Source organism: Eurytemora carolleeae, unplaced genomic scaffold, assembly GCF_000591075.1.
Source record: "Eurytemora carolleeae unplaced genomic scaffold, Eaff_2.0 scaffold468, whole genome shotgun sequence".
NCBI lineage: Eukaryota > Metazoa > Arthropoda > Copepoda > Calanoida > Temoridae > Eurytemora > Eurytemora carolleeae.
In genome coordinates, this window is record NW_019396653.1 from 89,975 (window position 1) to 103,800 (window position 13,826).

Consider the following 13,826-nt stretch of genomic DNA (forward strand, 5'->3'; position numbering starts at 1 on the left):
AATCCAATCCGATCCGATCCGATCCGATCCGATCCGATCCGATCCGATCCGATCCGATCCGATCCAATCCAATCCAATCCAATCCAATCCAATCCAATCCAATCCAATCCAATCCAACCCAGGCGTGTGAAGAAACAATCTATTTGTAGCCTTTATGAAATTTAAAGCCCAGTTGGTTTCATGACACATTACAAGAATTAAGATACTTTTATAGGTAGTTTTAGCTTCCCTTCCGGGTAATCGGATTAGGTGCGTTTCCTAATAGGATTTCGAATTGAATTTTATATATGTTTAGACATGACTATGAACCTCTCGCTTTGGCGGTTAATCTGTAATTAAATGCATGGTGATACAAAAATTGTAAATATTCTGCGATGGATGGAACAAGATCATATAACGATCACTGAAGTTACGTAAAATTTATTCGTTACATACGGAAATTAGCGCCCAAAGAATGGAAAAAAGAATGTTCTAAAAGTGAATAAAACTATCCACTAAGAGATATCTAAAAGGATTTGCTCATCATCATTAATCAAGAAAAACCCGGTTAATTGTTTCTTTGAGTTTCTCGCTTATAGAGGACCAGGGTCTCAGTTCCTGGAGAAAAAAAGAACTGTTCCTAGAGAACCAGGGTCTCAGTTCCAGGAGCAATAAGAACCGTTCCACTGTTCCCCCCTGGACCCCTCTCCGCACACTCCTTCTTACAGATGAACAGCTTCTCCAGGTCCCCCCACATCCTGGTCTGGTTCGTGTTGTCGGTGACTGCCTCTCTCACTGCTCTTTGCTCGTCCTGTCAAAATATTTATTATCAAATCAACTCAAGAATAAAAACCTGGAGAACATTTTGAAGGTTAGCGGGAATTAAAAGAAAGAAATTGTTTACATTAATATTGTATTTGAACACTGTAAAATGTAAGGGCTTTATACTAATGCCGGGGCGCTGTGAGGAGGGGGGACAGTGGAGCAACACACCACCCTTGACTTGACTGATAAATAAAATGTACAATATGATTTAAATATTAGAAAGTGTGATACCTTCAGAGCCTTGCTTCGTTTTTCTCCGTCAGAAATTATTTTAAGAAATCTTTCTCTCAAACATCTTTTACGATCTTCAGGCTAGAAAACAGAAGAAGAAATAATTTAATTTGTTTAAATATAATTTTTTATAATACAACTTTCTGGTTGAAAGCTTTAAATAACAAGTAATAATCGGTAAAATAAAAGAGGTTATATTGGTAAAATCCTAGAATGCCGGACGCTTCTGCGGTTAAAATTATTATGCTAATCGGTTTTTAAGATTACTGAAAGGGAGAAAAAATTGTAAAAATAGTTTTTTACAAAAAATGACTTTTTATGATTAAAAAATGTTTTTAAAAAATTAACATTTTAATCATTATTTGCAAAATAGATTTAAAAATTAAAAATATTTACAATTTATTTATAAAATGACTTCAGAATACTTATATTTACTGGAAAACTTAACCTTTTCAATTACAAATGTACAAAGTTATATTGTGTACAACTCAAGTACACAAAAATTTGTATACATATTTAAAAACCTGATTGAAAACTTTTTTTGTAAAATAATGATTTTGAAAAACTAGTTTCTGCGTCAGAATTTAAAAATGTACAATTGCATAATAACTTGAAACGCAGTTTAAATCCATGTGACGTGTATACAGATAGCAGTACACTGATTATCCTTGCTAATACCTGGATAATTCTTACATGTACCATGTTTTAAATCCATGCAAGTACCTTTTTCACACTTTCAATTCACCTTGTTTAATTCTTACAGTTGTTGAACCTTGTACCTTGCTTGCTTAAACTTTGTACCTTGTTTTAACTTGAGCCTTGTTTGAACCTTGTAACCTTTCAGATACCTTGTTTGAACCTTTTTCTTTGTGTGAAAATTGTACCTTGTTTGAACCTTTTACCTTTGTACCTTGTTTGAACCTTGTAACCTTACTGCAGATACCTTGTTTGAACCTTGTACCTTGTTTGAACCTTGTAACCTTGCAGATACATTGTTTATACCTTGTACCTTGTTTGAACCTAGTTTCTTGTTCGAACCTTAAAGATAATTTTGTTTAATCCCTACAAGTGCCCATGCGTAATCCGCAAACCAATATATTTTAATCCTTCCAGATTCCGGATAAATACCTTGTTTGAAACATAAAGTTTCATCTCCAGAGCTACAGTATCCTGCCATGCTTCTAGGTATTTACTCTGAGTTTCAAACACATGAAACCTGAAGAAAAAAAATCAAATTCAAATTTTAAAAAAATATTGTAAATGTAAATATGTAATTAAAATATGTAGATCTAAGAAAGGAGTAAAGGAGTTGAACCTAGGATAGGAGTGGAGGTATTGAATCTGGATAGGATAAGAGAAGTTGAACCCAGGATGATAGTGGAGAAATTGAACCTAGGATAGGATTAGAGGAATTGAACCCCAGGATAAGAGTGGAGGAATTGAACTTAGGATAAGAGTGGAGGAATTGAACCTTGGATAGGAGTAGAGTAGTTGGACCTATAGGATGTAAGTAGAAGAGTTGAACCTAGGATAGAAGTAGAGAAGTTGAATCTAGGATAGAAGTTAGGAGTTGAACCTATGATAGAAGTAGAGGAGTTGAACCTAGGATAGAAGTAGAGAAGTTGAATTTAGGATAAAAGTAGAGGAGTTGAATCTAGGATAGAAGTAGAGGAGTTGAACCTAGGATAGAAGTAGAGGAGTTTAAGACAAGAAAATATGTAAAAGTGTCCGCTAACCTAGTTTCTGCCGTTTGAATCTCTTCTCTCATCTTTTTGACTTCGATCTCAACCTTCGCCATGTTGGTTTGTAGCTGAAGAGCGGTGGAATCATATGTACTTTTCTTTTCGTCATAATCCATCTGAAGATCTTGGTTCTGCTGACGCAACGGACGAAGCTCCTATATTTATGGACTTTTAAAGGGACTGTGAGCGTAATTTCAAGTGAACCTCCTTCCAAAGATGACAATGGTTGATTTTTAATCAGATTAAGGTTTCAAGGATACCGCTGTTAATCAGGTATGGTCATCTTGGCATGAAGGTTCAATTGAAATCAGACGAACAGTCCCTTTAAGAATAAAAATGCAAATTACGTAGAGTTAAAACAATTGAAAATGCATCACATCATGTTAAAGAAGTTTAGTAATTGTTTTGATGCCATTCATCCCGGACTAACCAGAGTTAGAGGCATTCGGTTTCTTCTATTTGAAATCATATGCGTTTTGGTTTTTAATTAAACATATACATAAACGATTTGCCTTTAGCAACGTCTTTTTTTACTAATCTATAATTTGCTGATGACACTAGTTTTCTAAAATCATCTCCACATATATTTTAATTAGACATTCTTTAAACTTGTTTGTTTATACTTGTCGATCAAAATGGATATGCCGACAAAAAAGTATTTTTAAAAAAGGCTAAAAAATATTATGTTTAATTGAACAAATTGTGTTTGAAAGTCACAACTTTCTAGAATATTGACAAACCCGTTAAATCCACGTGGATTGGTTATATTTTTACATTTAGTAAAATTATCGGATTAGACAATTAGGATTAGTTTGGCCTTTTTTAAATGATTTCAAGATTTGTATAGATATTACCTTTATAATCGGTGCTAGTCTGGCCTTTCTCTCCGATATTTTGAGGGTAAGTTGATGAACCATTCTAGACATATCTTCCAGGGTTTCTCCTTTCTTCTCATCCAAACTAGCCTTCTCCGTAGCAACCTGGATACAGAGATTTAGGATTTTCAATAAAATCTTTTTTTTTAAATTTTAATTAGTTCCTTCCTTATACTTAAATTGCAACATTTTATAGGTTTTATCCCTGTTCACATAATTATCATATGTTTGATCATCTGTTCTGTCATATATTTTTCCCCCATGTGCCCACTGATTAGTGACCACTAAACTATTTAGTTATGTTCTTCTAGTGCTCCTGGTGGCCCTCCCCCTGCCCCCCACCCTACCCTCTCGACTTACATTCTCTAGGTTCTGTCTAGTCTCCCTAACCCCTGCTACCCCCTGCTCTGACTCCTGAACAGCAAGGTGTTGGAGTAGACCCTCCTCTCGAGACCTAAGCAAATAATATGGTTGAGCAAGCATTACTATCATTTGAAACACAATGTAAAGGGACTGTAAAGTCATAATTTTAAGATACCCTCAATTTAAAAAGTTACTTGCAAGATCACAATGCATTGGTATAAGCTTAATCCATTATTTGAGTAACGTCGCTCTACTGTAGTTGAAAAGATCGATCAGTCTTGTCAATTTCAATTTCTGGCTCTAATGCTTGAATCCACAAATCTGATTCATAGAGACACTTTAATTGAATTCATACTGTTTTTAATCGGATAATACCTTATAAAATGGACTATAATTTTTATATATATTTATAATGCAAATATAATTACTTGAGAATCTCTGTGGTCCTCTCTAGAACTCCGTATTCAGCTTTCAGATCAGAGAGTTCAGTTCTTCTCTGCTTATAAATGTTACTCTTCTCCCGGAGAGAGTTGACGTACTTCTTGAACTCTTCGCCTCGGAGAATTGTTTCTCCAGCAAACGATTCTACTTGAGATCTTTTCTCCTTGAAATAGAGTTAATAAGTATAGAGTAAACAGTACACACGTAGATGAGTGCATAAGGATTCTACTTGAGACCTTTTCTCCTTGAAAAAGAGTTAATAAGTATAGAGTAAACAGTACACACGTAGATGAGTGCATAAGGATTCTACTTGAGATCTTTTCTCTTGAAATAGAGTTAATATGTATAGAGTAAACAGTACACACGTAGATGAGTGCATAAGGATTCTACTTGAGACCTTTTCTCCTTGAAATAGAGTTAATAAGTATAGAGTACACAGTACACACGTAGATGAGTGCATAAGGATTCTACTTGAGCTCTTTTCTCCTTGAAATAGAGTTAATAATTATAGAGTAAACAGGACACACGTAGATGAGTGCATAAGGATTCTACTTGAGATCTTTTTTCCTTGAAATAGAGATAATAATTATAGAGTACACAGTACACATGCGTAGATGAGTGCATAAGAATTCTACTTGAGACCTTTTCTCCTTGAAATAGAGATAATAATTATGGAGTACACAGTACACATGCGTAGAGTAGTGAATAAGAATTCTACGTGAGATCTTTTCTCTTGAAATAGAGTTAATATGTATAGAGTTCCCGCGCGTAGTTTAAAACACAAGAATTCCACTTGAATGCTTTTCTCTTTAAAATAGAGCTAATATGTACAGAGTTCACACGCGTATTTAACGAAATAGAGTTAACGTGCAAACCTTAAAAACAGTTTCATTTACTTGCATCTTTAAAAATGTATTAATTCTATGTGCAATGGTACTGGGTGGTATTGAAAAATAACAAAACAATGTATTTTTCATGTTTTACAGATCATATGAACTGCAATTATTTTCTATTCTTCAATTGCTTTTTAAAAGAATTATAATACCTCACTTGGTTTAGGACATAACGTAGTTGCAAAGAAAAGTATACCTGTATTTCCTCTTCAATATTCGCCAGGTTAGTTCTTACATCAGTTAATTTCTCCGCCGTAGTTTCTTTCTTCCGCCGAATAATCGCCGCCTTGATAAAACAAGATTGTAATCACAAAAAAAAAAAAGTTAGTTTAATGTTTATTTGAAATCTTGCAAATTTTCACACACATACACGCGGCACTCACTCACACTTACTGACACACACACAGCCCAGTTTTTTAATTCATTGCTATTTAAAAGAAAAAAGTAAGATACGACTTTGGAAGAAAAGAGAAAGGAGAAGATTATTCATAAGAAATAGATGATTAGCACGAAAGAAATAGAGTCTTATTCCAAAGAAATATAGGATTATCAAAAGAAATCTAGGATTATTCAAAACAAAATTGAAAAGAAATAGAGAATTATTCAAAAGAAATTTAGGATTAATCAAAATAAATAAAGGATTAGTCAAAAGAAATTGAGAATTATTCAAAAGTAATAAAGATTATTTTTAAATAAATATAGGATTAGTCAAAAGAAATAGAGGATTATTCAAAAAAAAATTGAGGATTATACAAAAGGAATTGAAAAGAAATAGAGAATTATTCAAAAGAAATTGAGGATTAATCAAAATAAATTGAGGATTAGTCAAAAGAAATAGAGAATTATTTAAAAGAAATAGAGGATTAGTCAAAAGAAATAAAGGATTAGTCAAAAGAAGTAGAGAATTATTCAAAAGAAATTGAGGATTATTCAAAAGAAATTTAAAAGAAATAGAAAATTATCCAAAAGAAATTGAGGATTATTCAGAAGAAATAGAGGATTAGTCAAAAGAAATAGAGAATCTATATATAAATTTGGCTTGTCTGTCTGTTTGTTTGTTTGTCTGTCTGTTTGTTTGTATCCAATAAACGTCAAAACGTCTGAACCGATCGGGCCCAAATTTTTTGTGGGACATCTAGGGACCCCAGGGAAGGTTTATGAATGATCAAAATTTCAAATATTTGTCTCCATCAAATTTTGATCTTCATTAAATTTTTGAAAATTTTTAAAAAACCCACGAAATTTTTTGTGAAAATCCGCGAACTATTTTTGTTTTGTTTTACGATGTACACAAAGAGAACATGTTCACAATTAATTTAAAGGCTAGATATTTAAAAGTAATAAAGGATTATTTAAAAAAAAATAGAGGATTATTCAAAAGAAATTGAGGAGTAGTCAAAGAATGAAAGAATTGTTCTTGTTGAAAAAGAAAGAAATTATTCAAGAATAAAAAGTAGTGTTGGTAAAAATATCTTTTCTATATTATTTTTAATTTTTAAAAACAAATAAAAGAAAGAAATGAAAATGTTGGTGTTTGACAACTTGACAACAAACAAGATTTGAAACCAAATTTTACTTAAATGGACTGTAAAATCAGTTTAAATTACGCTTGCATACGCTTAACGTTCAATGTTTGATGTTTAACGTTTAACGTTTAATGTTTGATGTTTAACGTTTAACGTTTAATGTTTGATGTTTAACGTTTAATGTTTGATGTTTAACGTTTAACGTTTAATGTTTAATCTTTAACTTTTAGCATTTAACATTTAACATTTAACATTTAGCATTTAACATTTAACATTTAACATTTAACATTTAACATTTAACATTTAACATTTATCATTTAACATTTAACATTTAACATTTAACATTTAACGTTTAACGTGTACGTTTAACATGTTCATCTGTTTTTGGTTTGGCGAATACCTGTTGTCTGAAAAGGGTCAGCTTATCCTCCATAGGGTCATTAGATACGTTTTTATTGTTCAAGATTTCTTTAATCTCCTCATTCATTTCTCGGATCCGAGATTCTAGGTTCTAACAATAAAAAATTGGAATATATCTAAACATACAATTTTAGAAGAAATATGACTGAAATATTTCTAAAGTTACGAACTTCTTGTTTGACTATGAAATTTTGTACAAATAAGTTTGAAATATCAAAGGTTGAAATAGAGATTAGAAAATTTGAGTTTGTTGCAAGAATTCAGTTCCTTTGTGAGATATTCCTATCATACTCTTATACATTTATTTCAAATGCTTTAAGTTTTTTCGAACAGAATTTTAATCTGTTTAATCTGTTTAATCTGTTTAATTGGTTTAATCAATTTAATCTGTTTAATCTGTTTAATCCATTTGATCTGTTTAATCTGTTTGATCTGTTGGATTTGTTTAAACTGTTTAATCTGTTTGATCTGTTTAATCCGCTAAATCTGTTTAATCTGTTTAATCCGGTTAATCTGTTTAATCTGTTTAATCTGTTTAATCTGTTTATTCTGTTTAAACTATTTATACCGCAATATCATCTGCTCCAAGAGCCGGCTGATTAAGAACTCGTTGGAGGCTGTCTACAGCGGCGCGTCTAAAAATTGATAATTCACATTGAGCTAAAAACCACTCAAAGCTGAAAACTTTAGAATGAGATATCCTTAATCCCGATTACCTAATCTGAGTATCCAATGGACACACTTTTGATTTTCTTCTTAAACCACTCTTTCTTGGATAAAGTAGAGAAAAATCAAAAACCGGTTTTTTAAATCAGAGAGTCCCTCCCGTTTTTGTATATTAATCTTAAATGGCATCAAAATTTCAAATTTATCGGCTTTTTATACGCGACTCTAATTAGTAAAATTTTATACACTTTTCAGGATACAAAACAAGATTAGATTAGTCTCGATATTAAGACAAAGAGAGGATCAAGCATTAATCTCGATATCCATCATTCTAAAGTTTTCAGCTCAGAGCTGAAAACTTTAGATTGGGATATCCTTAATCCCGATTGGTTAATTAATCTGGAAATTTATAACAACAGGAGAACAAGCATTAAATAATCTGAGCTGGGAACTTTAGAATGGGAGACTATTTATCACGAATGCTTAATCCGAATATCCAATGTGGACACTTTTGATTTCTTGCTTAATCCACTCTTTTTTTTGATATAGAGAGAAAAATCAAAAACCTGATTGGTTGAATTTTACACACTTTTCAGGATACAAATACAAGATTAAGTTAGTCTCGAGATTAAGAAAAAGAGAGGATTTAGCATTAATCTCGATATCCACCATTCTAAAGTTCCAAGCTCTGGAGATTAAGAAAAAGAGAGGATCAAGCATTAATCCCGATATCCACTATTCAAAAGTTCCCAGTTCAGGTTACTTTTCGCAAACATTGCTTAATTCTACAGTTTTTTTAAACCTCTTACAAAATATTATTGAAAACTTCAGAATCTATATTTGAAAAGCATGAAATTATAAATATGGTTGACCAATTTATTTTATTCTGAAGAGTTTTTGAGTAGAAAAATTGTGTTCTATTCAAGTTAACCAAGTAAAAATGAAATGGTAAAAAAATCTTTAAAACTTTATGAAACTATTGTGTACTTTATCATTCTTACTCACTTCATCGTGAATTTCATAATAAACGTGCTATTGAGTAATCATCGTGCTTTAAAGTTAAATTAGCTGTACACCATAGCACGTGTGGTATAAAGTTTTAAATTGGTTCCCGGATTTCTCCATAACATTTAGGATATTTCCAAAATATTTTTTTCAATTGAAATGAAAATCAAATTGAAATCAACTTTATATTCTGACTCTGCTTTGTTTCAAAGCTTATTTGACATAGAAATAGCCATTAAAATAAGACTAGTACACGAAAGTTTTAGAAAATTGCCTATCACTATTAATTTGGCACGACGTGCTAGGCTACAACGTTTTTGGACAGAAATTTTCTCTTTATCGAGAAGGTTCAAGCCTTTTCAGATTTAATTTTGTCCAGAGCGAACCAAAATAATAGTGTTATAAATAGTTATTACTTAACCACGGTTTCCATCGACCAATTTCGCTGAGCTCTTGTTTTTTGTAGGCAAAATTGTTCTTGGGAACCCTTGGTAAAGTAAAATTCCCTATAACTTCCCAGTAAAGTAGTTGCAAATAATTATAATGGTTTGCTAAATTATTTGTCGAAAAAAGAAGCAATTAAGTATTTAGATTGAGAGAACAATGCAAGTTAGAAAACTTTCTATTTTTGTCCGTGAAAAATGTATTTTTATTTGAATGGTTTACCTTGTTTCTATTTCCTGAGGTAGTTTCTCAGTTACGATGTAAACATTTACTTTAGTTTCCTCTTCTAGTTTCTGTAATAAACCTTCAGGGGTAGCTCCAACTCCGGCTTGTCTATAAATAAAAGATTCTATGTTAAAGAGAAATTTTTTTTACATTTATGGTCATTTTACAAGCCCATATGCCAAAAACAACGTCGCAAAATTAAACCTATTTGTTTAGCCTTCGTTTCCTGGTGCTGTTCAGCCTGTTTCCAGAAAAAAAAACTGATCATAATACGTTTTTTAGAAAATCCCGACCCAAGTCCCAGACATTGACTTTCTTCGTAACTTTTCGAAAAACGCAAACTGCCCCTTTTAAAGCGAATACTATAATTTGAACCTGAGATCATTAAGCTGGAGCTCCAGCCTGTGTATTCTCTGCTTGCAATGGTTTATAGCAGTTCTCTGCTCAATCCTTTGATTCTGTAGCTCCTTCTCCTTCTCCTTCTGCATTCTTAACCTCCTACCTCAACCTCCAGTATTATCTAGATATATTATATCTTTTAATATACTCCTTCTACTTCTATACCCTCAACCTCCAGCATTATCTAGATATATCATCCTTTAATATACTCCTTCTACTTCTATACCCTAAACCTCCAGCATTATCTAGATATATTATCCTTTAATATACTCCTTCTACTTCTATACCCTCAACCTCCAGCATTATCTATATATATTATCCTTTAATATACTCCTTCTCCTTCTATACCTCCAACCACCAGCATTATCTAGATATATTATCCTTTAATATACTCCTTCTACTTCTATACCCTCAACCTCCAGCATTATCTAGATATATCATCCTTTAACATACTCCTTCTCCGTTTATATCCTCAACCTCCAGCATTATCTAGATATATATTATCCTTTAATATACTCCTTCTCCGTTTATATCCTCAACCTCCAGCATTATCTAGATATATATTATCCTTTAATATACTCCTTCTCCGTTTATATCCTCAACCTCCAGCATTATCTAGATATATTATCCTTTAATATACTCCTTCTTCGTTTATATCCTCAACCTCCAGCATTATCTAGATATATTATCCTTTAATATACTCCTTCTCCTTCTCAATCAATATACTGCAATAAACTTAATCTTTCAGCATACATTCTACTCTTAAATCGCTATATTTGACTAGCTTGGGAACTGCCCAGGTTACTAAATTTTTGCTATAAAAGTCGACACACTCAAAACCAAGCTAAAAACATTCCCGTGGTTCTCTCGAGTTCCTCAATCAAAATTTTAGACAATTCGGTTCAGGGACTCCTAAGTTATGATCGGACAAACAAACAGACAGATATCCAAACAGAGATTACAAATTATATGTATAGATGGGAAGAAAAAAATGTTCTACCTCCATATTAGGCATTCCCTCCACCTTTCTGTGCATTCTCTCAATCCTTTGCTCCACAATCTCTTTCTCTTTCTCCATCTCCTCTATATCCTTCCTAATCATAGAGATGACATCAGGATTGTGGCGTTATTTAAGATGGTTATGATTGAGTAAGCTGAGGAAGGAAAGGATCTGCAAAATATGAACAGAGCTGTAAACTTCACAAAGGTGGATATCGAGATCAATGCTTGATCTCATCTTTTTCTTAATCTCCAGATTAAATAATGCTTTATCTCCTCTTGTTATTAATCTCCAGATTAATTGAATGATCGTTATTAAAGATATCCCAATCTAAAGTTTTCAGCTCAGGATACACTACTTCTAGTGCAGAGGATACACGGAAGGAAGAATTTAAAGTCATTATGAGAATAAAAAGTTAAAGATAAGGAAAAAGAGTATTTGCTTTTGAGAAAAATAAAGAGGAAGAGTAAGGAGCTCTGAAAAAGATTATAAACAATAGACACATTAAATGTAATGAGAAAGAAAATACCTGAGTTCTGCAGTAGAGTAACCTACCTGAGTTCTGCAGTAGAATAACCTACCTGAGTTCTGTAGTAAAGTAACCTACATGAGATCTGTAGTAGAGTAAAGGTTGCTCTACTGAGCTCTGCAATAGAGTGACTTATCTGAGTTCTGCAGTAGAGTAACCTACCTGAGTTCTGCAGTAGAGTAAACAACCTGAGTTCTGCAGTAGAGTAACCTACCTGAGTTCTGCAGTAGAGTAATCTACCTGAGATCTGCAGTAGAGTAACCTGCCTGAGTTCTGCAGTAGAGTAACATACCTGAGTTCTGCAGTAGAGTATCCACTATTCTTAATATCCTCGCTTTCCTTGTGGACCAGGGTAAACTCAGTGATAAGCTGCTCGTACTGCTGGTACACCTCGGATACATCCACGTCAGCACTCACCTCCGGGGGAATTTCAAGCTTTACCAGGTACCTGGAGCCAGATAACATTTTTAAATTAATCATAGATTTAGGATTAAAACAAAGTTAAATCCAAAAATGTTTTGTAAGTTTTGTTGGGTGTGCTGATAAAGCTTTAAAAAAAATTAGTTGGAATAAAACCATGATTTCTTGCCTCAAACTCTAATTTTCTATTCTTTCTATCTTGGCAACCAGATGTTGTACACCTTTGATAATTCGAACTGTATGCATTCTGCCAGATCAAAAGTTTAAGGTATGAAATATCAAAGGTTTCTACTATCAGGTTGCAAAGATGTAAGTAGTAGATTTTAGGTTGAGGCGATTAATAAGTTTCTTGGTTTTTCATATTTTTTTTTTACTTATCACTGAGAGATAATGAACGTTTAAGATTAATAAATGTTTGAAATTTATAAACACATTCATAGATTTATCAGATGATGTATAATAATTAAGAAGAAAAGCTAAAAACATTTTGGATTGCATAATAATCTCACGAAAACTTTTGGAGTCTGACGCCTTTTTTCCGTCTAAGCGTACTCATTACATATACAAAGTGTACATGGAATTTTCTCAAAAAGGGCTCGACTACAAATCTATACTTGCTAGTTCTAGACATAGCTTACTCTCAGAATCTGAAGAAACCTCAAATGTCATAATTTTGAAAACCTACTTCATAAGCTGAGGTGTTTTATATCTTGGTCATGCTCATTTTGTATTGACTTTATTGCATATTGAGAGGTTATGAACACTTACTTTGCCAGATAAGCTCGTTTTTTCAACTCTGGAATCCTTCGTAAAATCCATTCTAGTATAGGATACACTACATGCTTCTCTCCTTGAAGCAATCCTTGACGAAACTGTGCAGACAGATGTTCAGGAGGCTTATACTTCAGGATCCTGAACATATATTTGTTGTTCAGAAGATTTATATTTCTGGATCCTGTTCAGGAGGTTTATATTTCAGAATCCTGAACATATATTTTCTGTTCGGGTGGAATATTGTTCAGGATCCGGAACATATATTTGTTGTTCAGGTGGTTTATACTTTAGTATCCTGAACATATATTTGCTGTTCAGGTGGTTTATACTTCAGTATCCTGAGCATATATTTGTTGTTCAGGATATTTATACTTCAGGATCGTAAACATATATTTGTTCAGGAGGTTCTTATTTCAAGAACCTGAACATATATGTTGTTCAGGATATTCCAAATCAGTGCATCATATTAAGATATAATACCTGAGGGCTCCAAGCAAGCGTATAGTAGTCTGTTCAGATTGTTCCTCTCTTATATCCAGCTTATGTTTTGGTTCTATCTCTGATATAACATCATTTAAAACCTAGACATGAGTTAATGATATCCAGCTTATGTTTTGGTTCTATCTCGGATATAAATCATTTAAAACCTAGACATGAGTTAATTATATCCAGCTTATGTTTAGGTTCAATCTCGGATATTATATAATTTAAAACCTAGGCATGAGTTAATGATATTCAGTTTTTATTTAGGTTAATTCTTGTAATTTGTAACTGTATACTTCTAATTATATTATATTTGTGGCAAATTAAAGGAACATTTTCAAGATATTTATAAATTGTATAAACATTACGTTTTCATTATCATTTAATATGCAATATGCAATGAGATCATAACGTTTACTAAACGCATACTTTACAGTGTATGTATGTGAACGCCTACCTGTAATTAGGGTTCTCCATCAGTTAGACTAAAATCATCTGATGTTATGATATTATAATTATTAAACGTATACTGTACAGTGTATATGTATACTTACCTGTAATAACTGTTCCCCAGTAAGAGCATCTA

General features: G+C 32.5%; 1 protein-coding gene across 1 annotated transcript; it reads right to left on the reverse strand.

Annotated features, from left to right (window-relative positions):
* Window positions 1-581: 581 nt before the first annotated feature.
* LOC111706938 (intraflagellar transport protein 81 homolog) lies at window positions 582-13,826 on the reverse strand (the record flags this gene model as incomplete). Its single annotated transcript, XM_023479892.1, is given in 18 exon segments — window positions 582-790; window positions 1,036-1,116; window positions 2,164-2,251; window positions 2,772-2,932; window positions 3,632-3,757; window positions 4,013-4,106; window positions 4,444-4,619; window positions 5,546-5,635; window positions 7,276-7,386; window positions 7,864-7,930; window positions 9,633-9,743; window positions 10,011-10,137; window positions 10,444-10,462; window positions 11,035-11,128; window positions 11,856-12,011; window positions 12,752-12,895; window positions 13,238-13,338; window positions 13,795-13,826. Coding segments are annotated over 18 exon segments (1,949 nt in total), but the record flags the coding sequence as incomplete, so codon positions are not given.